This window comes from Natrix helvetica (assembly GCF_964273705.1).
Source record: "Natrix helvetica genome assembly, chromosome: 1".
Classification (NCBI taxonomy): domain Eukaryota; kingdom Metazoa; phylum Chordata; class Lepidosauria; order Squamata; family Natricidae; genus Natrix; species Natrix helvetica.
The window spans coordinates 127896077-127924062 of NC_138548.1; the positions used below are offsets into that span (position 1 = coordinate 127896077).

The 27986-nt window shown below is 41.3% G+C and overlaps 1 protein-coding gene across 1 annotated transcript in view; it reads left to right on the plus strand.

Annotated features, from left to right (window-relative positions):
* TMBIM1 (transmembrane BAX inhibitor motif containing 1) overlaps positions 1–27986 on the plus strand; it is a 51551-nt gene that overhangs the window by 11020 nt on the left and 12545 nt on the right. Inside the window, exon 2 of the mRNA XM_081936001.1 lies at positions 27779–27983. Within this exon, the coding sequence (XP_081792127.1) occupies positions 27791–27983 (193 nt within the window). The 5' untranslated portion in view covers positions 27779–27790. The remainder of the gene's footprint in view (positions 1–27778; positions 27984–27986) is intronic.

Genomic DNA, 27986 nt, shown 5'->3' on the forward strand with positions numbered 1-27986 from the left:
ATTGGTTAACCAATGACTTTCAGTTGCGACTGATTGCCCAGGGTCAACGCAGACTCAGCCATTCTTGTTGCTACAAGTAGCTTTTGTAATGAGTGCTTCAACAAGCACAATAATCAGCCTGCATTCTGAGTTGCTGTTTTGAACTGAGATGCAATATTCTCATAGCCTGTAATTAAACCAAGTTGTTTTGGTCAGTGAATACAGTGTTGGATTTGAGTTCAAAATTTAACTTTTACCATGAATATATTAAGTTGTTTGGGACAATCAGCTTGCCAGGTTATTAAGACCCATGGAGAATAAAAAGTCGGTGGTCCTCAACTTTTTTGGACTGGTGGGCACACTTGGAATTTTGAAAGCATGCTAGTTTGAGTGGTCTCATAAAATAGTTTCCATTGTGGATATAGCCAATCACAAAATAACCAAATATCAGAAGGCAAACAATGTCATGGAGCCCAGCCATCTTTAGTTTTCAGAAGAATACCTTGCGGTTGTTGTCACTACACACTGCAGAATTTTTGGGAGAGTGAAGAGGAATTATCTTCTTAAAAACATATAAATAGAGAACAATGGATACAGAGAACCTTTATCTACTAAATACATTGCAAAATTACAGCTTCTATAAGCTCCGGGAGGCATTTTAAGATTATAAGAGGCATGAGCTAAAAAGAATAAAAAAATACTGGGCAAAGAGCAGGTGTTAATTACACTGGCATCATCTCAAGATTTCATCAGCATAGAGCAGGCTTCAAAATTAGGATGGTGAACAGCAGTTCAGCTGTGACAAGCAGAGTAGTTAGCAGTATGTGCTGAAGAGCCAGTGAATACTGCCCATCAGTTTAAAATTGCTCTGGGTGAGGCATCTTAAAAAATTAGCACCCTTCAGATGTTTTGGACTAGAATACCTAGTCTACAAGATTATTATGGAGCATTGCAATTCTATACAACCTTCTCCAGTATTCCACTCTCATGATGGGTTGGTTGTCATTTCCCATAATTCCATGGCATCATTGATTGATCTGGAAAGATTGATCTGTCACATTGTTAGATACGGAGAAGTTTCTCTAAAAGCACATTGGTTTTCAGCTTTGTAGCGTTAGTTGTAAAGTGTTAACTGAACCGTTCTCCGAATTCAGGGTCTGGTGACATAATTCATGAAAAATAAACAATTGTTGATTAGGAGCATCATAAATTATAGTGGTTGGAACACAGTCTGGAGTACAGAAGGAGAGAGATGCTACACATAGATGTAGAGGTGGTATTTTTGCTTTGTTTTACCCTAACAAATACTCTATTATCTTCTTCTGCCAGAAGCATGACTGTGAGTTGAAACCATGCTTTGTGTCAGGAAACAATGGTTGTCTCAAGAGGAAGAGAAAGGCAGCTTGTAATAGACTAACCTGGAATGTGCAACAGAGCTTTTGAAAAGTATGGTGATGCAGGAAAAGGAAGCAGCAGGAATCACCAGGCTCAACCCTGGTAAAGCTTAGTGTTTTGGGGATTGTTATCCCACCCTTATTATTTTTATAAATAACTCAAGATGGCAAAAATACATAATACTCCTTTCTCCTCCTATTTCACCCCAGAACAACAAGCCTGTGAGGTGGGTTGGCCTGAGAGAAAGTGACTGACCCTAAGTCAACCAGTTGGCTTTCATGCCTAAGGCAGGACTAGAACTCACTGTCCCCTGGTTTCACTGCTGTGCCAAACTGGGTCTCAGCTATGTTGGCTTAGGACTTCAACTATGTAGTGTCATGAAGTAGTAACATGAAATGCACCAAGTTAGACAAAGGGTAAGATTATTATAAAGTTATTCAGGGTAAGATGGAACAGTCTTTTCCAACCAATGTGTTCTGATGCGGCTTCTCAAACACCACAAACCCTCTGAAATTAACTCAAAGATTCTTTTATTAGGAGCACCAGCAGCCTGGCAAAAAGTTTCTCACCACAGGCTAACAAGTCCATCCGGCAGGGAGATGAATAGTTGTCTCCCACATCTATTTATCTCCGCCCCCTGCCTTTTATATAAGAGCTAGGGTGGGGCTTCGCTAGTGGTGGCTCTTCCTTCCCAAGGATCGGCCCACAGATTTCCATTGCTCTCCTCTCCTCTGCCTTCTATACATCCGTGCATCAGGCACTGGACCTAGCTGTTCCTCCTCTTCCTCATCAGCCACCCCCAGACCTGGGGGCTGTTGACTCACATCTGAGAGCTGATGGACGGCCTAGGCTCCACCTCTGTCTCTCTCTCTCTGCCAGCTCCATTCCCTCCTCCCCCTTGGAGCTCTCAGGTTGCCTTATTGCTGACTCTGACTCCCATATCGCCTCCTCCTCCTCTGATTTGATTGCTAGAGTGGCCAGCGGCCGGCAGGCCACAACACAGTGGTGTAGACCTCAGTGTCCCGAATGCCGCAGCTAATGTGGTCATTGCTGAGAGCTGCAGTACAAAGAAAGGCATGAGGATGGGAAGGGAATGGCAGGTTTAGTTGCTGTACTCACTCACTTTTTGGAATGTGGTTGCACCCTGGCCTTCCTCCCCGCCCCCCCCCCTCTCTCTGGGTTTCTGCCACAGAGAGATATTAATTGTTTTGTCCTCTTTCAAAACTGTGCCTGGGGAACTGTTGTGACATGATTAACACAGCTACTGTTAGAATGAGTATGCAGTTCTGAGATAAAATATTGAGTAAATCAAGATAACTTGCAATGAACAAGTTGATGTGGGTCTACTGGTTTTACAGCTGACAACACTTCTTTAGTGCTACAATAGTGCCTTTTTTCTTCTTCCTATAGCTACAGGTAACCTGATCAATTCTCACTCTTTTTAAATGTTCTTTAAAGCAGAAGCATGGAACTTTTGAGGACTCTGGACAACAGTACCCACTGTTTTATATGTCAGAGACAAAATCCCTGAGTTGAACTTCTAGATTGTGGGTTTGCCTGTTGAAATATATAGATTTTAACTCTACATGCAATTAAAATAAATTAATGCAATTATTCCACATACATGTAATAATTCTGTTCTTCTCAACTACAACTCAGCAGGAACTCCTCCCTAGTTTTCTCAAAGCAAAAATTGTACATCTTTGTTCTTACAACCATATGAATCTTCACACTCTATCTGTTCATTATCTGCTTTGTTAAAGTGTGTCATTTCTTTTTTAACCTGAGAAAAAGCTAGAAAAAACACCAAAAAAAAAAAAAACCCCACACCCCATGTTCTGGCACTGGGGGAAAAGAAGCTCTCTGGGGAAAATATAAAGGTAGGAAATAAATATCCTGACATACTTGCCCTAAATGACTTTTTTTCCTCTCTCAGAGCTTGAACCAAAGAAAGGATAAAATATATATTTGAATTAAATATATTTTGCCATGGATTCACTGCTAGGAAAAGAAAGTTAAGTCTGGACAAATACTCTGGTGTCAACTTGTGTTTGGTGGACTAATTACATAATATTTGTTTACATGCTGTCACATGGATCTGTGCCAGTCTTCTAACTTGGCACTTCTAGATGTGTTGGAGTACTGTATGACTCTCAGGCTGTTCAACACATTTTGATAATATCTGAGCAAGACTGGCTCAAATCTGAGGATCTGTGGGAAGTGTAGTCTTTGACGTCAGGAAGGTGCCAAATTAGGAGGGAAATAGATATATAGCCTAATCCAGGGGTCTTTCATCCCTCTGCTGTGGCTCCCAGTCTCCAGTTGGCATCACAATTTTGAGAGGAGCTTCCAATTGGGGGGGGGATCAGGGCACGCCAGGAGGAGACTCCATAGCAAGGGCAGATTTTCCAGTCAGCTCCATAATTGATAGGGCTTTCAGTTAGGACAGGTAGAGGAAAAGGAACTCTATGGTGGGGAAACCGGACTTCCAATCAGCTCCAGAATTGAATGGGGGGCTTCCGGTTAGGACCTTTGTGGTTCTTTTAGTGTTTAAGGTTGCCGACCCATGGCCTAACCTGGTTATTTTGTTAAACCGCTGAGCCAGTTTCCCACATACTGAATTGCCCTGAAACTCTCTTAGTTCTGTTTTATTTTCCATGGTCCTGTATGGCATCCTGAAGTTGAGTTGCAGAATCTATAGCCCTCCCCCTAATTAAACATTTTCTCTGGGCAAAATGTCACACGGTCAACATCTTCCTGAGTACTTTCCCCTCCCCCTCACCGATTTTAGGCAGAAGATCAGGCAGCCTGGGTTGTGACCAATTACAAACCTTCCAATTACTAGCCTAGCCTCCTCTGTAAATGGGGGAAGCTCTCCTCTTTGGATTATAGTTGTAGTGCGCCAAAGCAAAGAGGGCAACATATTGTGAACAGTGTCATCTGAGTGCAAACCAGGGAGACTTTCCGTATACAACCCCATCCTGTATTGACTCTAATAGTCTACCTTTGAATTTGCAAATATGGTAAATATTTTCATGTTTGCCCATTGAGGATATGGTTGTGATGTGCTTTTTAATTAATTAATTTAATTTATTAAATTTCTAGACCGCCCCCTCTCCCCGGAGGGACTCGGGGCGGTGTACAGGAATAAATTTAAAAACGTACAAACAATCATATACATAGCTAAAAGTCAAATTAAACAACCCCTGTACGAATTTATAAAAATTAAAAGCATTAAAAACAGACCCTAAAACCAATCCTAAAAATTTAGAAATAAAACTGAGGTGGGAAAGATGGAATTAGGCCAAGCCGGCTAGCTGGAATAGGTGGGTTTTAAGTTTCTGACAGAAGGAGCGGAGGTCTGTAGTCATTCTAATGTCGGGGGGAAGGTCATTCCAGAGGGTCGGGCCCATCACAGAGAAGGCCCTTCCCCTAGGTGTCGCCCGCTGGCACAGCCTAGTGGAAGGCACCCGGAGGAGTCCCTCTCTGTGTGAGTGAATCGGCCGAAGGGATGTATGGGGCAGGATACGATCCCGCAAATAACTAGGTCCTGTGCCATGGAGCGCCTTAAAAATGATGGTCAATACCTTGAAACGCACCCGAAAAGCCACAGGCAGCCAGTGTAGCCCTCGCAGGAGAGGTGTTACGTGGGAGTAGCCAGAGACTCCCGAGACTGCCCACGCGGCCACATTCTGAACCAGCTACAGCCTTCTGGTGCATCTCAAGGGGAGCCCCATGTAGAGAGCGTTACAGTAGTCTAGCCGGGACGTCACAAGCGCTTTAACACTTTTGCCATACGCTAATTAAATAAATAAATTAGTTGCAATGTATGGCTATGAAAGTTGGACCATAAGAAATGCTGAGCGCCAAAGAATTGCGGCCTTTGAACTATGGTGCTGGAGAAGACTCCTGCGAGTCACTTGGACTGCAAGGCGATCAAACCGGTCAGTCCTAGAGGAGATCAACCCAGACTGCTCCTTACTTTGGCCACCTAATGAGAAGGAAGGACTCACTGGAGAAGAGCCTAATGCTGGGAACGATTGAGGGCAAAAGAAGAAGGGGATGACAGAGAATGAGGTGGCTGGATGGAATCACCGAAGCAGTAGGCATGAGCTTTAATGGACTCCAGAGGATGGTAGAGGACAGGAAGACCTGGAGGAACGTTGTCCATGGGGTCGTGATGGGTCGGACATGACTTCGCAACTAACATTAAAATAAAATAAATATATACCCGTTCACCAGACAGACCAGGAGAATCTGTTTGCAGTAGAAAAACATGGATTGTAAGGCCTCCAAGCAGCATGCTCTCCATTGTGTTCTGCCTTGCAGTTGCTGCTACTACTGCTATCATCTCCTGAGCATTTCCCCCCCTGTGCTTTGTGTGTTAGGAGGCCACTCCCTTTGCTCAAGCAGCCAAATGCTTTAAGCGTGACTCAGAGGGGTGGGCCCCTGGGTAAGGGAAGCCGAGAATAGAACAAACTCCGTAGGAAGAGACAATAGTGGTACATTTGGCAGCAGTGTACATAGCAACGAAACGGGCTTCATAGTTTTAGGGACTCAACCTCCCCCACCTCCCCCAAAAAATCAGTCTATGGAACTAATAATGTCATTGTGTACTGGGCTGTATCTGGTAAAGAGTTAATCTTTCCAAAGTACACATTTAGCGACTCAAATGCCAGAATGCTTTGTTTCTAAGTTATAACTGACTGCTGCTATATATTGAATAAAAATGTTTGGTGAAGACATAAATATAACCCTCATATCTAATTCTGGGACAAAAAAATATAATAAGGACAAATATGCCGTTATTATAAATGTTTTTAGGATAGCAAACTACCTTAAGAAACTTTTATACTGAAAGATGGCATGTAAATTGTTTTTAAAAATTAGCACCTCCCCTCTCTCATAAATTGGACTTCCAAGGCAGTGATCAACAAATTCTGTTAAGCAAAGAATATACAAATGATAAATTAAAAGGGCTGGAATACATCAGCAGAAATATCTGATATTTCAAATTTCCCAAAATTAACAGGGAATTTTTAGTTGGAATGAGGAAAAGCTTTAGAAAAACTGAATAACAAATAGCAATAGCACTTAGACTTGTATACTGCTTCACAGTGCTTTACAGCCCTCTCTAAGCGGTTTACAGAGTCAGCCTATTGGCCCTAACAAAATCAGAAGGATGGAAGGCTGAGTCAACCTTGGGCCTGGTGAGTTTCGAACTGCTGAACTGCAGGCATCTGGCAGTCAGGAGAAGTAGCCTAGAGTACTGCATTCTAACCAGTGCGCCACCAAGGCTCTCCATTAACTCACCAAATGCTTTCCATTAACTTGTTTGTGGACATTTTTTTCTCTTCCTCATAGACCATCCCTGAGGTGTCTCAAAGTCAGCATCCAAAGTAAATTCAAAAGAATTCTAGATTTTTAAAGGGCTTTTACATCTATGGCAATGATTGTTTTACCTTATTTGGTCAGTTTTCAAGGGAGTGGATTTAAAAATAAACAAGTGCATTTTTTTTTACCTCTGCTAAATATTTGATGGTAGGTCAGGGTGGTAAAGAAGTCATTGTGGAAACATCCAGCACTTGTTGAGTAAGAAAACACACCTAGAAGAATGGTTTCTGTACAAATATTTTGGGATGAAGAACATCCACCCATCCTTGTGCCTCTCTATTCTTGGTTTTAGGAGACCAAATGTCAGCCTCTGCTTTGCTATTTGCTTTTGGCTGCCATTGAAACGGGGAGGGAGGGGGATGGTATTTGGGAGGGGAAGATTTGGTACAGGAGAGATTGTTAAAAGGGAGTTTTGTTCTCACCATCTACTGCGCATGCTGAAGACTGGTGTTTAGAGTTGGTCAAGGCCAACCGTCCTACATACCAATCTGATGATGCTCCTTAAAGATGAAACCCATATGACACCTGAGGGATTTGCAGATTGGACAATGGGATGGGGGTTACCGGGGGGAGGGGGGTTGGACAAATATTGATATGTATGATTTCGCGCGCTTTTGCCTCAGATCTTGCTTTGTTTAGCTGCTATCTTTTCATAACCAGTAAAGTACTCTTAATTCTGCAAAATGGAATTAAGTGATTTCTTTCTTGGTTGCTGAGGGAGGCCAGCTTGACATTAAGCAGGGTCTCACTTTCGCACTCATCGTGGAGCTAACACCTTCCGAGGGTTGTGTAAATAAAACCAAAATCTTCAAAGGAATGTCCAACCTAGGCAGCAACCAGAAGGACGACATGGGGGTGGCTGGATTCTCGTGTCTCTTGGAGATGGAGCGGATGGCGGAACTGAATTTGGAGGAAAGGTTCGTCCGCCCAGGTGGTCATTGGGAGTGGGATAGAAGTAGGACCCTGAGGAAATTCCGGCTGGAGTTACCACAAGACGACATCGGTGCCTGCCAGGACGCTGACAGGAGGACCTTATGATCATCAAAGCGTTTTCTCAGGGCAGCCATAAACCTACTATAGTCTCTCAGCAGGGGGGAGTCATCATTATGCAGGGCAACCATCCGTGCCGCTGCCTTGTTCTCCAACACCATGGTAACAACTCTTACCTTGGCTTCTTCGGTGGGGAGATCCTCTCCGAACTATTGCATGAAATTTCAGACTTCGACCAGGAAAAATCCTAGCTCCTTTGCTTGTCAGAAGCCAACTGGAAAGGTTGCAAATGGTGATCAGGTGACCCTGGGGCACTGCTACCATCGTAAATACAAGCTAGCTGCAATCCCATGAGCACAGGGATGCCCTGATAGTCATAACTGCAAGGATTGGTTTTAAGTCCCTTTATTCAATGTTGTAACCTTGAATGGTTGCTAAAGAAATGGTCATAACAAATGGTCAGTACAAGTGAGTCTCCCAAAGGTGCTTTTTTCCAAAAGGCAACTGGACTTTTCTTGGTTGCTTTTCCTTGAAAATGTTTCACTTCTCATCCAAGAAGCTTCCCCAGTTCTGACTGAATGATGGAGAATAGAAGGATTTATATTCTTTGCAATCATCTGGTCATTAAAACTCTGAATGCCAGATCGTTAGCTCTCAGAGTTGTTGAGCTCCCTTAGGGGTTTATCTGTACCCTCAGAGTACCTGAATCAGATAACCATGACCTGGATGACTGAGGATCTCCATAGAATCTCCATAGACATGTACAAGTTCATAATTCTACTTTGGATGCAAATGGAGTTTGCCATTTTTCTTTCCTTTACCAAATGTTTGTGCATGTCTTCTTCCATAGGAATTTTCCAGTTTTGTTTAACTGGCATCATCCTCCCCCTTCTGGTCCTTTGAGCTCTGCTTGTACCCTAGATTTATGACACCAGGAGTTGATTATTATTATTATTATTATTATTATTATTATTATTATTATTATTATTATTATTATTATTATTATTATTATTATTATTATTGCTATTCTATTAGATAAGAACTACCAAACTTTATATTGTTGCTGGTATTTGGGAGAGAGAATAAATGTGCTTCAGAATAGCCACTTTTTCATCTGTCACTAGATGGGGATTTCTTTTATCCCACTTTTGTTATTTGTTATATAACTCAAGATGGCTAACCTACCTAATATTCCTTCCTCCTCATCTTTTTCTCATGTTTTGTTCATGTTTTGTAATACCTCCTATGTTGACCAAGACCGTAAACATTGAAAGACGCAGTATTGGGCATATATCCATCCATCCATCCATCCATCCATCCACCCACCCACCCACCCACCCACCCACCCACCCACCCACCTATCTATCTATCATCTATCTATCTATCTATCTATCTATCTATCTATCTATCTATCTATTAATCTATCTATCATCTATCTATCTATCTATCTATTAATCTATCTATCTATCATCTATCTATCTATCTATCTATCTATCATCTATCTATCATCTATCTATCATCTATCTATCTATCTATCTATCTATCTATCTATCTATCTATTAATCTATCTATCATCTATCTATCTATCTATCTATCTATCTATCTATCTATCTATCTATCTATCTATCATCTATTACATCTATTACATTTTCATATCTATCTATTACATTTTCAACAGCTTCCAGAAAACAACATAAAGCAAATTTTGTTTCCCAAGTTTTCTTTAACAAGATAGACCTTTAGGAAAAGTTCCAGAAATCTCAAAACCGTAATTCCTTTCATTTTAGAATTTGGGACAATAAACATTTCCCATCAATCTCTCTAACACAGAACTTTATTTGAGTTTTTAATTCATGGTTTCTATGTGAACTGATAAGGAAGCTGTTTTTATAACTGATAAGTAAGGTGTGTCAGATTCTGAAACTCTCTCAGGCAGTGAACATGTGAGCTTTATGAATCACTGCAATTACAGAATAGATGGAAATAGATGTCTTAAAATAGCACATGTGAGCGATTGCACCGTCTGTATGAGCCCACACACTTTGCTTTACCCACACCCACAATGCATGCTTTCATACACACAGAATTCTCTCCAGCATATACCATTCATTCATTTCTCCTTCATCTTTCCTTCCCACTATTGGTTTTGATGAGAATTTCTAAAAGAGAGCTGAAGTACAATACAATGCAATAGCAGAGTTGGAAGGGACCTTGGAGGTCTTCTAGTCCAACCCCCTGCCTAGGCAGGAAACCCTATACCGTTTCAGACAAATGGCTATCCAACATCTTCTTAAAGACTTCCAGTGTTGGAGCATTCACAACTTCTGGAGGCAAGTTGTTCCACTGATTAATTATTCTAACTGTCAGGCAGTTTCTCCTCAGTTCTTAGTTGTTTCTCTCCTTGATTAGTTTCCACCCATTGCTTCTTGTTCTACCCTCAGGTGCCTTGGAGGATAGTTTGACTCCGTCTTCTTTGTGGCAACCCCTGAGATATTGGAACACTGCTATCATGTCTCCCCTAGTCCCCTATTCCGTCTTCTATTAAACTAGACATACCCTGTTCCTGCAACCGTTCTTCATATGTTTTAGTCTCCAGTCCCCTAATCATCTTTGTTGCTCTTCTCTGCACTCTTTCTAGAGTCTCCACATCTTTTCTACATCGTGGTGACCAAAACTGAATGCCATATTCTTGAGACTTGCTTGCCACTTATGGCTATTTCTTCCCAGAGGCCTTGCCACTCTGGAAAGCCAGTGGCCCCCCTCACAACAGCTGGTTGCCTGCAATCAATGACAATGGGGGGGGGGGGGGCAATAGAGCTGAGCCTGCTCAGAGAGTAACACAAGTAGCAATAAGGCTTCTTTCTTTATTCTACTCATCTGTTACAGATTGCTAACTTCCTGCTGCAAGCAGTAGTAGTTAAGGATAAATGCAGACAGTCCTTGAGTTATGCTGGCAATTAAGCTCAAAATTTCCATTGTTAAACAATGTCATCATAAAGTGCAATATCATGTAGCCACATTACTTAGCAATGGCAATCCTGGCAGTTCCTGTTGCCGTCATTAAGCAAGGACCTCACATGATCACCACAAAGAACAAGCCCCTAATCTCAGGCAAACAAGCTGGTGGGCAAGAGTTACTGGTGGGTTGGTACCTCAAAGTGCAGGTGGCTGCCATGGTTAGGCACCACAAAGAACAAGATCCCCATGCTGGTGGGAGCTCCTTGGGAGAAACAAAAAATGGCAGCAGCAACTTGCGACTTCCTGCCAGCTTCCCCATTGACTTTGCTTATGGGAAGCCGGCAGGGAAGGTTGCAAATGGCAATCACATGACTGTGAGATGCTGCAAACATCATGGCTGATTGACAGTTGCCCAAATCTTCTTAGAGTCAGTTTGAATAGTGGGATGGGCAGCATATCAATTTAATAATAAGTAAATCACACTCACGGGACCACAGGACGCTACACTGTCCTTGCAGCGGCTGCAACTTAAGAGCTGATTGTTAAATTCCTCTCATTCAGCACAGTCATAAATTTGAACAGTTAGTGGACCTAACCCAAGGCCTGCTTCCTGTACAGTCCTTGCCATTCTCCAATCAGCTGACCGGCAGAACCCTGGATGTGATTCTCTGGCAGGCAGGAAGTAGTAGGTTGCTGCTTGTGGGAGGGGCTCCCCAATCCTCCAATGACTGCACCTGTGAGCCATAGATTGGTCTGCCATAAAATAAGGGCTGGCTTAATCTTAAAGGTCTAAAATAAACTATGTCTCTAAAACATATATTTTATCCAATTTTGTAGATTTAAAATGGCTTTTATATTTTAGCACTGAGATACTGTTTGGACTGTAGTCACAAAATTGATGTGACCCAAGGTCTTTGCTTTGTCCAGGATAGAACAGTACCATCCGGCACTGTTCTTGACCCTGCATTGGCTCCCAAATGCAGATTTACAATGTCAGGGGTTAATCTAATTAGCAGGCTGAGCGGATAACATTTTTATACATCACCCCAAAAATAAGATAAAAGAAGAGTTTACATTATGCTACCTACTTTGGGTAATGAAACGTCTGCAAGAAAACAACCAATCTCAGAGAGCACCAAGGACCCCTCGTATAACATTAAACCTGTGAATCCCATTGTGTAAACCCAATGGTTATTGTTTCAGTTGAAAGATAGCATGTATCATCATGACAGTGAAAGTGTGTAATCCAATTATTTATGGTCCTGTTATTGATGGGCCATTTTGAGGCCGCCATTCTTTGTTCTAATAGCTGATAGCCCTTTAAACAGAGGATGTTTCCTCTTGAGCAGAGCATAGGTGATGGTGAACCTATGGCACACGTGCCCTCTCTGTGGGCACGTGTGCCATTGCCAGCTGCTCTTCTGGTTTCCGGTGTGCACATGTGTGCCGGCCAGCTGGTCTTTGCAGGCTCCAGAGTGCCTGAAAATGCCCAAAAAACCTCACCCAAAAAGGCAAAAAAAGGGGGTTCAGGCTTTTTTTGGCCATTTTGGAGGGCTAAAAATGGCCTGAAAATGCTCCCCAAAAACCAGCCAAAAAGCAGGCATGTGCGTGCCGACCAGCTGGTCTTTGGGTTTCCAGTGCTCCAGCATGCACGCACACACACATGCATGTGCATGCACATGCGTTCCAGTTTGGGAATCGGTGCCAAAAAGTTAGTCATCACTGCCCTAGATCTTATTCATATCAGAAGTAGGATCTACCCTACTATGCAAGTGGTTTCATTAACCATTTCAGCCATGTTATTTAACAAATACCTCTAATCTTTAAAGGATCAAAGGTGTCTAATGTACGGTCTTTTGCATATTAATTTGACATGCAGGGGAGCAGAGATCGACCCTGAGCCCCCTCACTTGTGGGGTGCCACAGGGGTCGGTTCTCTCGCCACTCCTGTTCAACACATACATGAAACCGCTGGGCGAGATCATCCGTGGTTTTGGGGTGGGATATCATCTGTATGCTGATGACACTCAGCTGTACATCTCCACCCCGAACCACCCCAACGAGGCCGTCGAAATGGTGTCCCGGTGCTTGGAAGCCGTACGGGTCTGGATGGATGACAACTGACTCAAACTCAACCCCTCCAAGACGGAGTGGCTGTGGCTTCCGGCCCCCCGGTTCAACCAGTTGCTTCCATCTCTGGCCATCGGGAGCGAGCAACTGGACCCCATGGAACGGGCGCGCAATTTGGGCGTCCTCCTGGATGCCCGGCTGTCCATGGATGACCATGTAACAGCCGTGGCAAGGGGGGTGTTCCACCAGGTTCGCCTGGTGCGCCAATTGCGCCCCTTATTGGACCGGGATGCCTTACGCACGGTCACCCATGCGCTGGTGACGTCTCGCCTGGACTACTGCAATGCTCTCTACAGGGGGCTTCCCTTGAGATGCACTCGGAGACTACAGTTGGTCCAGAATGCGGCCGCGCGGGTGATTATGGGGAGGACTAGGTTCTCCCATGTAACACCTCTCCTGCGCGAGCTGCACTGGCTTCCTGTGGTCTATCGGGTGCGTTTCAAGGTTTTGATTACGATCTTTAAAGCGCTCCATGGCATAGGACCTAGTTACTTGCGGGATCGCATCCTGCCCCATATATCCCTACGACCAATCCGCTCACACAGAGGGGGACTTCTCCGGGTGCCGTCCACTAAACAGTGTCGGGGGGCGACACCCAGGAGCAGGGCCTTCTCTGTGATGGGCCCAGCCTGTGGAATGACCTCTCCCTTGACATCAGGATTACTTCCGATCTCCGCTCCTTCCGTGTAAAGCTCAAGACCCACCTTTTTCAATTGTCTGGCCTGGCTCAACTGTAGTTTATCCTATTCCTCCTGACAGTCCTATTAAATTGTATTATTATTATGGGGTATTTTTTAATGGCTAATGTTTTATTATTATTAATGTGATGTATATTTAACTATTACCTCCTCCGTGTATGTATATGTGTGTATCTGTATGTTTATATGTATGTATGTATGTTTTTATTGTACGCCGCCCCGAGTCCCTTGTGGAGAGGGAGCGTCTAACAAATTTTTTTTTTATTATTATTATTATTATTATTATTATTATTATTATTATTATTATTATTATTATTATTATTATTATTATGGCGAATCATACATGGAATAGCAATATATATAAACATTTGCACAAATGTTGTTTGCATAAATGACTCCATTATGCATCTGTTCAAGTTTTGATTGTGTAACCTTTGCAAACCTGGGGCTTATACCTTATTTCCTTCCCTCTTTAGCTCTGTTAAGTGTTTGATGAAGTGAGACCCTTGTAGTCCTATCTGAATGATGTATGTGGTCTATCTTCCATTAGCTCCAAGAGTAGACAGATATAGAAGTGACATTATGTTGGGCTCCTGAGCCTCGGGTTGGCGGGGAGAGAACTTTTGTATGATTACACAGTACATGTAGTCCTCAACTTACAACAGTTCATTTAGGGACCATTCAAAGTTACAGTGTCACTGAAAAAAGTGACTGATGACCATTTTGCACAGTTGCAACCTTTTCAGTATCCCCGTGATCATGTGATCAAAATTCAGATGCTTGGCAACTGGTTTATACTTATGACCATTGCTGTGTCCCAAGGTCATGTGATCACTTTTTGCAACCTTTTAACAGGCAAAATCAATGGGGAAGCGAGATTCACTTAACAGCTGGGGTGCTAACTTATCAACTGCAGAATTCATTTAACAACTGTAAGTTGGGGGTTCATTTAACAACTGTGGCAAGAAAGGTTGTGAAATGGGGCAAAACTCACTTAATAATGTCTCACTTAATAACAGAAATGTTGGGCTCAATTGTAGTCGTAAGTTGGGGACTATCTATATATACACAGTATGTAAGAACCTTTTGCCTCTTTTTAAATGTCAGCCCTTAGTCATGCTAAACAGGCCATAAATGAGCTTGCAGTGTAGTGTAGCTTGCAGATAAGATATACTAAAAAGGCCATTTTTTTGTTTGCTGTGATAGATAAGTGATCCTTTCCTGCCCTGACTTCCTTGTCCTTTTTTGTTTTAACTTTCTGGATAATTATAATGCTCTTTTGTGGTGCCAAAGTCTCTTCCACAAATGAGGAAAATTAAATAATGTATAAACCAATTCTGGGTGGAAGTTAAAGGCAGTGTCAATGCAGCCTCACCTTGGAATCATTCTGATAAACTTTTCACTGAAAACTTTTCTTTTATGATGCCGATTACTTTCCCTTTATCATTCTCTGCCTTCTCCCTTTCTGTTTTACACACACACACACCACACACAAACCACACACACGCCAGATTTCTCTTTCATATTATCTTCCTTTTCTGGATCCATATTTTCATGTTCGTTCTACATGTGACCAAAGATTCCTGCTTCCCTTCCACTGTTATCTTACTCGCAATTAACTAGTTTGTTGGGGGGGAAAGACCTGTGAAATACTTTGCATATATGCTACTTGTCTCCCCTTTGCAATAAGCCCATGTTCTTGAAATAGAACTGGGTATATATAAAGAAGAGGAAGACTAGGGGTGACGTAGTAGCCATCATCCCATATTTGAAGGGCTATCACAGAGAAAAAGTGGTTTAACATATTCTCCAAAGCACCTGTGAGCAGGACATGAAGCAATGGATGGAAGCTTATGAAGGAGAGATCCAGTGTAAAACTTCCTGACAGTAAGAACAATTAATCAGTGGAAGAGATTGCCGCCAGGAGTTGTGGGTTGGAGGTTTTTAAAAAGAGATTGGACTGCCATTTGTCTGGAATGATACAAGGTCTCCTGCTTGAGCAGGGAGTTGGAGTAGAAGACCTCAAGATCTCCTGTCTGTTAGAAAAGAGAGGAAGGATGGCTAGACATCAGTTCCTAACCACAAGGATGCCAAAATGCATTTCATCACAATGCAAGCATGTTTCTTTCATGCTACTGTTGCAACCTCACATGCAAATACATCAAGGGTGTAGTTTATGTTGGGATGTCGTGCTGTGTGTTTTACACACACACACACGCACACACCCCTTGTTCCTTCTATGGATGCCTACGGAAAGATGGCGTAGCTTGGAAGATATCAAGGCTCTTTCCTGTAGTTGCTTCCTCTGAAGAAATGTACATCCCCTTTACAAGGTGCTCTTGGTTGAGCTCAACATATGCCACTTTCTTCAGATATACTTCTGTTTAAAGCAGAGTTCCTTAAACTTTATGTCACCACACTTTCTTTTAACATAATCTTAATGTTTAGACTTCTTCTCAATTCCAGACATCAAAATGAACATACACATGAACAGTGAAAACAATATGATGAAACTTTATTTATATTTTTAATAAAAACATAAAAAATAAAAAAAATATTTACACTACCTCTGAACTCTGTCTGAACCTAGGGAGGTTACAGCCTCCAGTTTGGGATATCTTGGTTTAAGAAGAAGGAATCCATGATGAAATGAGTTTTGTTTTTTCCCTAAAGGGAAGCAGGAACTGCTGAATATCCACATAGATGAATTTTAAGTAGTGTATATTATTTGTTTCTTGAATTTCTGGTAACTAAATTTATTAGTCATGAAGTGTACCACTCTAGTGAATTTACTCATAAACTGTTTTCCTCTAACAATGTAACATAAATGTAAGACATAAATGTAAGAGTTTCCTTTCCAAAGAAAAAATGCTTGTTGATTTTTCCAATTTAGAAAAGAAATTTATAAAAGTAACAACTGGGCTTGTGAATGCTTTCTATGTATATGTTTAAGTTTGGGAATGTTCCACAGGATATCCACAAGCGAATATGTACCTGCCATTCTCCTATCTTCTCACTTAATTTTTTAAATAATTTATTTCAATTAAAAAAGGAATGTGGCAAAGCTCCAAAAACCAGCATAACTTCATTTACAAGAATGCCTCTTAGGTATGCTTTAGAAATTGGTGGATAAGGGTAGGCCAGTGGTCTGTTAAGAAGTTACCCTCTGCCAGAAAAAATAAAATAAAATAAAAGGATCAGTTGAAATCGAGAAGTGAGAGAGTAGGAGTAGGTGCTTTATGGGCTTGACCAGCACATTTTGCAGATAACTGAACTTCCCTTGGCAGACATTTTAGGTGAGTGCCCATAAATATGCTCTAAATTCATGTAAATGTAAAACTTGGCTAAAAAAATTAGGAACCCTTGGTTTAGACACTGATAACTTACCAATGCTCTGACGCAAAAGCAGCAGAGTGAGGGAGAAGAACTAGCTCTCTCCACCCTCCCAATTCTTTCATGTCCCACCTGAGGTGATTCAGTTTCCAGGAAAATCATTGCACAAAATTTGGGAGTGACAGCATTCTAGATATCTATTACAGCAGGGATCCCCAACCCCCGGGCCACAGACTAGTACCCTGTCTATGGCCTGTTAGGAACCGGGCTGCACAAGCAGTGGGCAAGCAAGCAAAGCTTCATCTGCACATGCTCAGGATCTAGGTTGCATGCAAACCCCCGGCCCCTGGGGTCCGTGGGAAAATTGTCTTCCACAAAATCAGTTCCTGGTGCCAGAAAGGTTGGGGGCCATTGTATTGCAGCACAGTCCCACTAAGGAGAAGATTGTGAGGCAGTTTATATTTCAGTCGAGTTAGACCATGATGTGTGTCAGCCCTCCAATAAACCAGACAAGGAAACACAACAAAATGAACGCATTCTATTTTATTGCAAGGCTATCTTAACAAAATCTTGCAAGTCTGACGGCACACATTTCCTGCCTCCACTTTGAACGGTTTGATCCCTTAGGGTGGGTCCTTCCTAGGTTTCTCCCTCTGACCGTTAATCTATTGCTGTGCTCCTGCCTCTCTGGTCCGATTGTTTACTAGGCAGCCCCGCTTCCTCTCTTTCCCCAATGCCATCCATACATTCCATTACAATTTGTCACCGGGCTTCTCTTTGCTCTGGTCACACAATGTTCCATGATAACTGAGGAGCACCTGATGGACTTTCCCTGGAAGATGGCGTCCCAGTTTGTTAAGTAAATAAATGCATGTGCATCTATTCCGGGCATGAATAGCCCCTTTGGAGCATTTTATAGGTTTGCTTAAAAGAACAAGGATGACATGAAACATACATTTAGATAAGCTACTGCCAAAGGACTAGATACGAGATATGCTAACAAGAAGAAATTACCTGTTTTCTCAATTCACCCAGGAACTGTGACCTGTTTCTTCCCCTCTGCCCTAGATAATAATTCCTAATTGCCACCATTTACAAATGTCACAATTGTGTTACATTAGTAATACAATCTCTCACAGGCCTAGCAAATCTTCTAAGACTACTTTTCTGCATTGCAGCCCATGTTGAAGGAGGACTGTTTAGCATTTTGGCCGATCATATAAGTGTGTGTGTAATAAAAGGAGGAACTGCTACGTTGGGTCTGTTGCGACGGGAATGGGGAATGAGTTTTTTCTGCAGTTCCTACGGAATGTCACTGTTCAGATAGACTACCCACTGGGCAGCCGGTTGGCTCAAATCAGTGTGTCAGTAAAATAACTTCTTAAAGTCTTTTTATTTCCAGAGGTGCCATATTTCAAATGTTTGAATACGCTGTATTGGTCTAGGACAGTGGTCGGCAAGCCGCGGCTCGCGAGCCACATGCGGCTCTTTACACACTTTAATGTGGCTTTTCTGTGTGCCGGGCGCCCGCTCCCCTCCCTCCTCTCGGGCACTTCAAAACAAGCACCCCTTTCCCTTTTTTCTTTTCAACCCACAATGATTAGGGAGGATCCTGAAGTCGAGCGGGGACGAGAAGCGAGGAGGCAGAAAAAGAAACGGAGGCTAAGGAGCTTCCCCCCCGCCTCCTCCCAGCAAAAATCTAACAGGGGAGCCGGGCGGGCAGTAGCAAATTGGCCGATCATGCCGCGTGATCAGCTAATTTGCTACTGCCCGCCGGCTCCCTGATAAGATTTTTGCGGGGGGGGAGAAGCTCCTTGCCTCCGTCTCTTTTTCTCCCTCCTCGCTTCTTGGGGCTCCACCAATGGGGGAGCAAGGCCCACCCAGCGCCAGGCTTTGGGCTAACACAGAGGTCTGCAAAGTTGGCTGTTTTAAGACTGGTGGACTTCAATTCTCAGAATTCTGGGAGTTGAAGTCCACCAGTCTTAAGAGCCAATTTTGCAGATCCCTGCCTGGGCTAATATGATTGATGCCCTTGGTGGACTTCAACTCTCAGAATTCTGGGAGTTGAAGTCCACCAGTCTTAAGAGCCAATTTTGCAGATCCCTGGGCTAATATGATTGATGCCCTTGGTGGACTTCAATTCTCAGAATTCTGGGAGTTGAAGTCCACAAGTCTTCAAGCTGTCAGGTTTGAAGACCCTGGGTTTTTTTTTCTAAAGGGTTAGGGGTGCAAGGGTCTTGCAACTTGACAGCTTTAAGACTTGCATGCTTCAATGCCAGAGTTTCTGAGCCAACATGACTGGAGGAGGAATTCTGGGAGTTGAAGTCCACAAGTCTTAAAGCTGTCAGGTTTGAAGACCCCTTGGGGTTTTTTCCCTAAAGGGTTAGGGATGCAAGGATCTTGTAACTTGACAGCTTTAAGACTTGCGTGCTTCAAATGCCAGAGTTTATTGAAACTAAAAACAGTGTACCATCCTATGTATTTTCGGTTTTAAAAATGTGGCTCTCAAAATAAATTTCAATCGTGGTTTTGGCGAGATTTGGCTCAGTTGAAAAAAAAGGTTGCCCACCACTGGTCTAGGATACTTCTATAAGAACAATGAAAACAGGCTGTTCTATCTTCCTATTGTCCTCCAAAGATATTAGGATAAAGGGTCTAATTATGAAAAAGAAATAACATTTATCTGTGGGACATTCCTGAACTTTTTCTGTGACTACAGAAAAACATTCTGTTTTTTTAAAGAAACATTGGTTGTTTTCTGCATTTAATAATACTATAAAACAAAATGCATCATATTCTGGCAGGTCACATAGTGTGTATGTGTGTGCATGCACATGCATAAATCTATCTATATAAAAGTGGCTGTGTGTGTGTGTATATCCGGCAAAACTCTGGAACGCCTTGAGCAATTCCGACCAAACTTGATACACAGATGACTTACTCTCTGGGAAAAAAAATACTGTGGGAGAGAGACACCCCTAACACCCCTCGGGTTGTGTGTTCTGTTAAGATACATCCTGTTGTGCTTTAAATGACTTCTTCTGTATTGCCATAAAATGGCTTCTACTGTACAGTGCAGTGGAGTTACCATGGTAACAGCTTCACAGTACTCCACAAGGGGGCTCCCTCTGGTAAGGGAGAAAATCCAATATTAGAAATTACTGTATATTTCGTCCAAACAAAATAAATAAATACCCCCTATAAATAAATACCCGGGCAATGCCGGGTTATCAATTAGTACATAATAGAACATTCACTTAAAGAAGAAAAAACTTCCACTCATTCCCAGCATTCAGAATATCTGAACAATAATAAAATGATAAAAATCTAGCATAATCAGCACTTCAAGTAAGCAAGAAGAAAAGCAGCTTGAAATCAGCCGTACCCACCTTCCTCATTTTTAAAAACAAAAAACTATCCTGTATCTTCTTTGTAAACCTTATGCCTTCTTTTCCCCCAAGGATTTATATTTTTTCTACCATATTATTTATTTTTGTTGGTTGCACAGTAAGCCAGATGTTTAGAGTGAAATGAATTTGGCATTTTTGTCAACCAAATTCTTCTCATGGACCTGGAATAGGCAGATGTTGTTTGATGGTGCTAAAGGTATCATTTTAAGATGTAACCTGTTCCAAGTAAAGCTACCTTTTGCCATTGACTGATAATTGTCAGTGCCTGTGGTGTTCAAGAGGGACACAATGGTTCATTGGCAAAGACGCTGAGCTTGTCGATCAGAAAGGTCGGCAATTCGGCAGTTCGAATCCCTAGCACCGTGTAATGGAGTGAGCTCCCATTACTTGTCCCAGCTTCTGCCAACCTAGCAGTGCGAAAACATGTAAAATGCAAGTAGAAAAATAGGAACCACCTTTGGTGGGAAGGTAACAGTGTTCCATACACCTTTGGCATTTAGTCATGCCGGCCACATGACCACAGAGACGTCTTCTGACAGCTCAGGCACTTTGGCTTTGAAACGGAGATGAGCACCGCCCCATAGAATCAGGAACAACTAGCACACATGTGCGAGGGGAACCTTTACCTTTACCTTATGGTGTTCAAGTGGCGCTCCAGATGTTTTCAAATTGCACCCAAGGCACTGATTACCATTGGTACTATTTTTACTTTAGTTTCCCACAGTTGTTCTATTTCTATTTCCGGGTCTATGTATTTTGTGAATTTTTCCCAGTTCTTTCTCTTTTATTCTTCTGTCTCTAGGCAACTGCAACATCCGCTATCCATACTTTTTCTTATCAACAATTATTAAGTCCGGGGTGTTATGTGGCAGGTGCCTGTAGGTTTGAATTTTAGATCCCAGAGTACTTGAGCTTCTTCATTTTCTATGGCTTTGTCTATTTTGTTCTTGCTTGCAGACAAATGGCAGTTCCAATTTATGTTGCTACTTTGTCATGCTGTTGTTTGTAGTCTGTGCAATCTTCTTGCGGCAGCTAACTGCTGGTGCATTGCTTCTTCACCTTCTTTGCAGAGACGGCACTTATTGTTTGTTGCTATCTTCTAAATTTTGGATTTGTATAATTTGTTCTTAAGACTTTGCAGCCCCCATCTTTACTCAATTTTCTTGCTCTTATTCATTACTAGGTCTTGCTATCTGCTTGCCTATATTTTTTTTATTATAAAAAAAGGTTTTATTTTTAGACAAACATAAAACATACAGACATAAACACACCAAATAAAAATCCTTCTCCAATTACTTACAGTGTGTCGATTGATTACAAAACGTTTGTGAAATTTACATAAAGACTCATATCATCATTCTAATATATAGGTATACAATTGTTATGGTTATTAAACATTCATTTGACTATAACTATTATTACATCCTTTTTATGTAAAGTATTCTGAATTTAAGATAAATTTATATTATGGCATTCTGAAATCATCCAATAGTATTACATCTTTATATTCTATTCTATATAGAATTATTTATCTTTTATAACAAAGCTTTTAAACATCCTCTCCATAGTCCTCACTTACAATTTATATAAAATTTCATATTACCAATCCAGTGTATATACATGCATTATTATCATTATTAATCATTTATTTAGCTATAACTATTATTACTTTATTTTATACATAATACTCTAAATTTAACTAAGTTTAACTTAATTTTTATTCTAACATTTCATTTCTTCATCCTGTATCCTTCCAGTAGTAGTGCAGTCCTATATCTCTTGCCATTTGTGGTATTTGTATTCTAATTATTTTCTTGATAAGTCTTATGTGGACTTCTCTTGGCACCTTGTTGTTCCTTACATATCTTATAAAAACTCGAAACCTGCCATCTGTTCCTTCCATCTGCTTGCCTTTAGTTATAACCAGTGCTTCTGCCAAAATTTCTCTCATTGTTTCTGCCAAATTTTCTCCCTTTTCTTCTTCCATGTTTTGAGGCTTGAGATAGGGTTCCAGTTCGTTAATCTCTCCTTTCAACATTCCACTCCTGTTGTTTCCAACCACGCTCGATTTGCTGTCAATATCAAAAATTTTCTTATTACTTTGTTCATATTTTTCTTCAATTTTTTGAACTCTATTCTCAAATGTCATCATCATTTTATAAATATTCTCAACTCTTCCTTCTATTTTTTCTGTTTTTGTTATATGTTCTCCATCCTCTTTTCAATGGTTTTTGTACTTATTTGTACTTTTTGAATTTCAAACATAATCATTTGCAATGTTAATTCTTTTTCTTCTTCATGTTGCACCATTCTTCCAGGTTATAAACACTGCCACTAAGACATCCAAAGCTTTTTGTTAAGTTTCAAACAAGTTCACTATAATCTTTCAAATCAAGGTTTTCTCCTCACTCCAGTCCAGCTATTGATAGTACTCCAGAAGAGCATGTGCATAAACAGTCCCTACTCTTCCCACTATCCCTTTCAATAAACAAAATCAGGAGCTTTGAAGTATTAGATATAAGTCAAATGTTCAAAGAAATAAAAAGGCAATGTTTCCAAGCCTCCAGCCTCTAGATGGCAGTGTTGCTTCTTTTTCCTCTACCTCTACCCCTCTCTTTAAATTCCGGACTTAAGAAAAAAAAGGTGTTTAAAAGCAAACAATCCAGTCAAGCGTTGTAAAAAGAAACTTCTCTAATAGTAAAATTTATCTCATCATTTCAACACACTCTCTCTCCTGCTTTTCTTCCATTCAGGGTTGTCCCAACCTTCTGCAGCTTAATGGCTGCTTTTCTTTCGCCAGAAAAAAGAGCTTCTCCTGGATCAATCGGGGACTTTGCGATGTCTCTGAGATCAGCATGATGTGTCCTTCTCTATCACTGTCTCTATGGGACGGTTTAGGTCCAAAAGGACCGTCCAGCAGCAGAGATATCGACAGCAATCCTGGAGCTCCAAGATTGCATGTCGTAGCGACGTCAGCCCCGCCCTCTCGCCTATATATTTTTTAATGTACTGGCCAAGTAATCTTTTATCCTGCCATGTCTTTTTTGCATTCTTCACTTGATCTTTCTTGTAAGCCAGTTTGGTCTCTCCAGTAATCAATCAGCATTTGTGATACTGTAGCTTCCGTGCCTCTTCTTCAATGTCCTTTAGATATTCTTCCAGTGCTCTTTTTTCTTCTTCAACTGTCTGATGTACTTGTAATATTCCACTTCCACTTGTTTTTCTGACTATGTGGAGTCTGTCAACATTGTTGCATGGATGAAGGGCATGAGTCATTGTCATTATTTTTCTGCTTTCCTTATACAGGGCTTTTAGTTCTGCTTGAGTCCTGTTCACTGTCCCAGCTGCATCTAATGACTGGAAATCCCCACATGTCAATTGTACTTCTAACCTTCTTCTTAAATTCAGTGTGCTTGATGCCGTCAGTTTGAAGGATGCCCAAGTATTTGTGGTGATTGTGTTCAGGTTCTTGATAGTATTTCCATAGGGCATCTTAATTCTTTCACTTTTCGCTATTTTCCTGTGTTGATGGTAAGGGTGACATATTTCCCCAGTCCAAAGTCCTTAGCAATATTTTGGCTATATATGTGGACAATATCTGAGCAGCTATTCTATTTCAGATTGTGTTTTTCCATACAACTTCATATCATCTATGCAAAGTGATAGCCTGGCTGTTTTTGAGGTATGATAGCTGTAACCTGACTTGTTCAGTATTGTTGACAGAAAAATCAATGCAATAACAAACAGTAGTGGTGAGAATGAATCCCCTTGAAAGATTCCTGTCTTGATATTAGCCTCTCCTGATCCATCACCATTGACCCACAGCCATGACTTACGTTGAACTGTTAATCTTTCCACAAAGATTTTATGTTTCTACTGACCTCTGTTATTTCTAGGCACCTAATTATCTAATCATATAGCAGCAAGTCAAATGCCTTCTTGTAATTAATCCAAGGAACATTCTAATTGGTCTTATTACCGGTATTATTCTTCAACAAAACAATTCCAAATCAATCAAAGAAAGTTAGCCCGGTACCAAATGAGCAATTCAATATAACAGAAAGTCTAAAACAATTTATACTGTATCTATGATTATTTAAAACAGGTGGTAACTTGGTGCTGACAGCCAAATATGAGTAGGCAACCACCGGACCCTGCACTAACCCACTAACTAATTTTAAAAAAAGGTATTTAACCGCTTTAAAATCTCAAATGACATTTCCAGAGATGAAAGGAACTGGTTCTAGAATTATGTGGCCACATCTCTAAAACTCAGATTCTGGACACCCTGATGCTAGAGAAGGACTCCATTAGTTTGGTCTAGAGGTTAAGGCAGGATTCTAGAAAGCAGAAGACTGTGAGTTCAAGTCCCACCTTAGCCATGGAAGCCAGTGGTGTGATCTTGGGCCAGTCACTTTGTCTCAGACCAACTTACATCACAGAGTAGCCATTGTGGGGAAAATAGGAGGAGGAAGAGATATTGGATATGTTCACCACCTTGAGTTATTTGTAAAAATAATAAAGGGTAAATATAAATAATATATCTGAAAAGGTCTCCACTCAGAAGAAATTAAATAATTGTATGGAGGGCCTGAATTATAGTAAAAGTAAAGGTATGAGCTAGTTGTTCTCGATTCTAGGGAGCGGTGCTCATCTCCATTTCAAAGCCGAAGAGCCAGCACTGTCTGAAGACGTCTCCTTGGTCATGTGGTCTGCATGACTAAACGCCAGGTATTTAGTCAACCTTTCTGATCGACAAGCTCAGCGTCTTAGCCACTGAGCCACCGTGTCCCTTTATTATAGTTACCAGCAATTTAAAATAGACTCTGCATTGTCTGCATTGAGACATGAAAACAATGGAGATGATTCAGAATAGCTCAAATGCCACTACTCTGATCTAAGAGCAAGGGACAGTAGGAGATTATTACAATAATCCAGGCATACAACAAGCAAGGCACACAACAATAATGTTGCAGCATCCTCTGTCAAACAAACCAACCCTGCACCTTACACATATTCATCAAGTGAAAATTAGAAAACCCTAGTAAGATATTCCATCAACTGTTGACGGTAGGCTGTTATCAAGGCCACAAAGTACTAACAGCTGTGTAAATGTTATAATGAAATTGAAAGCTTTGATCATGAATCAAGGGAAGAACATAAAAAGTGCACTAAATATTGCAGAACCTTTGATGAGGGTGAATAAAAACACTCTTCGGATTGCAGGTTTATTATTATTTTTTCTGTCCCTGTCTGTGGTTTTGTTTTTGTTATCCTTGCTATCGTTTAAATTGCCATCTAATCAGTGGTGGGATTCAGCCAGTTTGCACCTATTCGGGAGAACCGGTTGTTAACTTTCTAACCAGTTCGGAGAACCGATTGTTGGAAGAAATCTCATTTTGTTTTTTCTCACATTACAGGGCTAATCCTGTAAGGGAGGCAGGAAGGAAACATTCTGGTGTTGTTTCTAGCCTAATCTTTATTGCCCTGCTTACAGAAATTGCCTCTCAGGTTAACCCTTATTACATTGTAACAGCTAAGGCGAAGCGCCCATCAATGTGAGGGATGTTGAGTTAGCCACGCCCACACGGTCACATGACCACTGAGCCACGCCTACCCAGCTGGCCTTTAGGGCAGAGAACCGGTTGTTAAATTATTTGAAACCCACCACTGCATCTAATAAATAAATAAATGAGTGAATACAATAATAATAATTAAAATAATAAACAGAAAAGAAAACAAGAACAAACAAAAACTTTAAAGAGTTGATGGACCACTGGGTCTTTTTCAGCCGTCAGTTTTCTATATTTCTGTTTCTGTGTTTCTTTACTCTTCATTTTGTCTATCGTTGCATTTTTTGCAGCAATTTTATTTGCAACCACCCAGAGCTGTTGGAGTTGAGCAACGTGCACATTTTAATCATCATCATAATCATCAGAGAAAGGAAAAAAAAACTAACCTCCAAATCCACCCCCAAACGTAACCCTCCTCGTGTATATGATGTCATCCTAACATTGAGCCTTCCCCATCTTGGAAATGTTAAGTATGGATCCTGGTTTCCAGAGGTTATCCTTCCCTAATCTAATAGGAAAAAGACAGAGAACTTAGATCTGGCCAGCTGGGAAATTGCATTCCAAACAGATCTCTGGCTTGGCAAAACAGAAAGCCTCATTAAAGGGCTATTCTTCTTTCCTTGAATTGCCAGCAAGTGGAGGCACATGTTGTGCTGTTCTCATTGCCTCTCATTATTCTGCCATAGGAACACTCTGAGGCCATCCTTGCTGATTTAAAATGGGACAAAGATTTGTCCTGATTTACGGGAAATGATTGGTGGAGTCCTCTGATTCATTTCTCTTCTTATTAAGCATCACCTGCCAGTGGAAAAACAACCACTGTACTAAGCACTTTAATCTAGACTCAGGCAAGAAAAGGCAGGTGTTTATAATCACATATTGGGTTTTTATTTATTTATTTGAGGTGTTTTGCATACTTCCTCAAACCACAGGGACTCTAAAGTTAGAGGTCCTAAACCTCTTGAGTTGTCAGTAGGATTATTTCTGGACATAGTTTAGTGCTCTTCTGAAGCTAAACTTGTGTTTAAAATTAATCTGGCTTTTGGGTAAACAGTGTGCTGGTCATCATGACATTAACAGATTTTTTAAAGAAATACAGGCTTAATACTCTTTCAGAAAAAGCTCTAAACTGATGTCTATAATTGAGAGCACTGGCACAGTGGTTAGAGTGCAGTATTGCAGGCTCCTTCTGCCTGCAATTTGGCAGTTCCAATCTCACCAGGCTCAAGGTTGACTCGGCCTTCCATCCTTCCAAAGTGGGTAAAATGTGGACCCAAATTTTTGTCATATTAACATTTTATTTTATAAACTTTCTTTCCCCCCACCCCCCTCTCTCTTCCCTTCCTCTCTGACATAGACCACAATTGTAGTTAATAAAATATATTATGAAAGAAACTGAAGACTCATATGTTCTCTCCAAAGCAAGCCTATAACAGACTTCACCTTCATTTTGGCAAACAATGACTTGATTGTAATTAGATTGATAGGTATGTCCCAGTCTAAAGCTGGTGTGTGTGTGTGTGTGTGTGTGTGTCTTCAAGTATATTTGCATTCTTCATATTTTGCACTCTGTTTTAAAATAGTTTTAGATAGTGCAGAACCAACCATTTATTTCATGAATCAGCCCTGAATCCAAGTGCGACCCACAGGAAGCATCACAGAAAAGCCCCCTTTCTGACGTTTCTATTGCCATCTCTGGCCACACTGAACCAGGAAACAGTGACAAACTACTGCGTAAACCTTACAAGGCTCCTCTTACTTTGATGGTTTGCTGTTGGCTCCCTCTTCTGGCCATTTTGTGGCATGTTCTTGGAATGACAGGATGTATAAACAGGATACAAAGGGTGGAAAGGGAGATTTGGATGGTATTCGTTTATGGCAGTTATGCTTGATAAAGAAATGCCTGTTTGTTTTTCAGTGCTGAGACAACATGTCACGCCCCTCTGCTCCTCCAAGCTATGAAGATCGAAATCCCCTCTATCCTCCGCCAGGGGGAGGATATCCTGGATCTTATCCGCAACCACCACCCTATAGCGGTGGGTATCCTGAGCCTGGAGGCTTCTCCCACCCAGGAGGGTATCCCCAGCCGTTTCCTCCCGTTCCTCCAGCAGCTATGAATTTTGGTA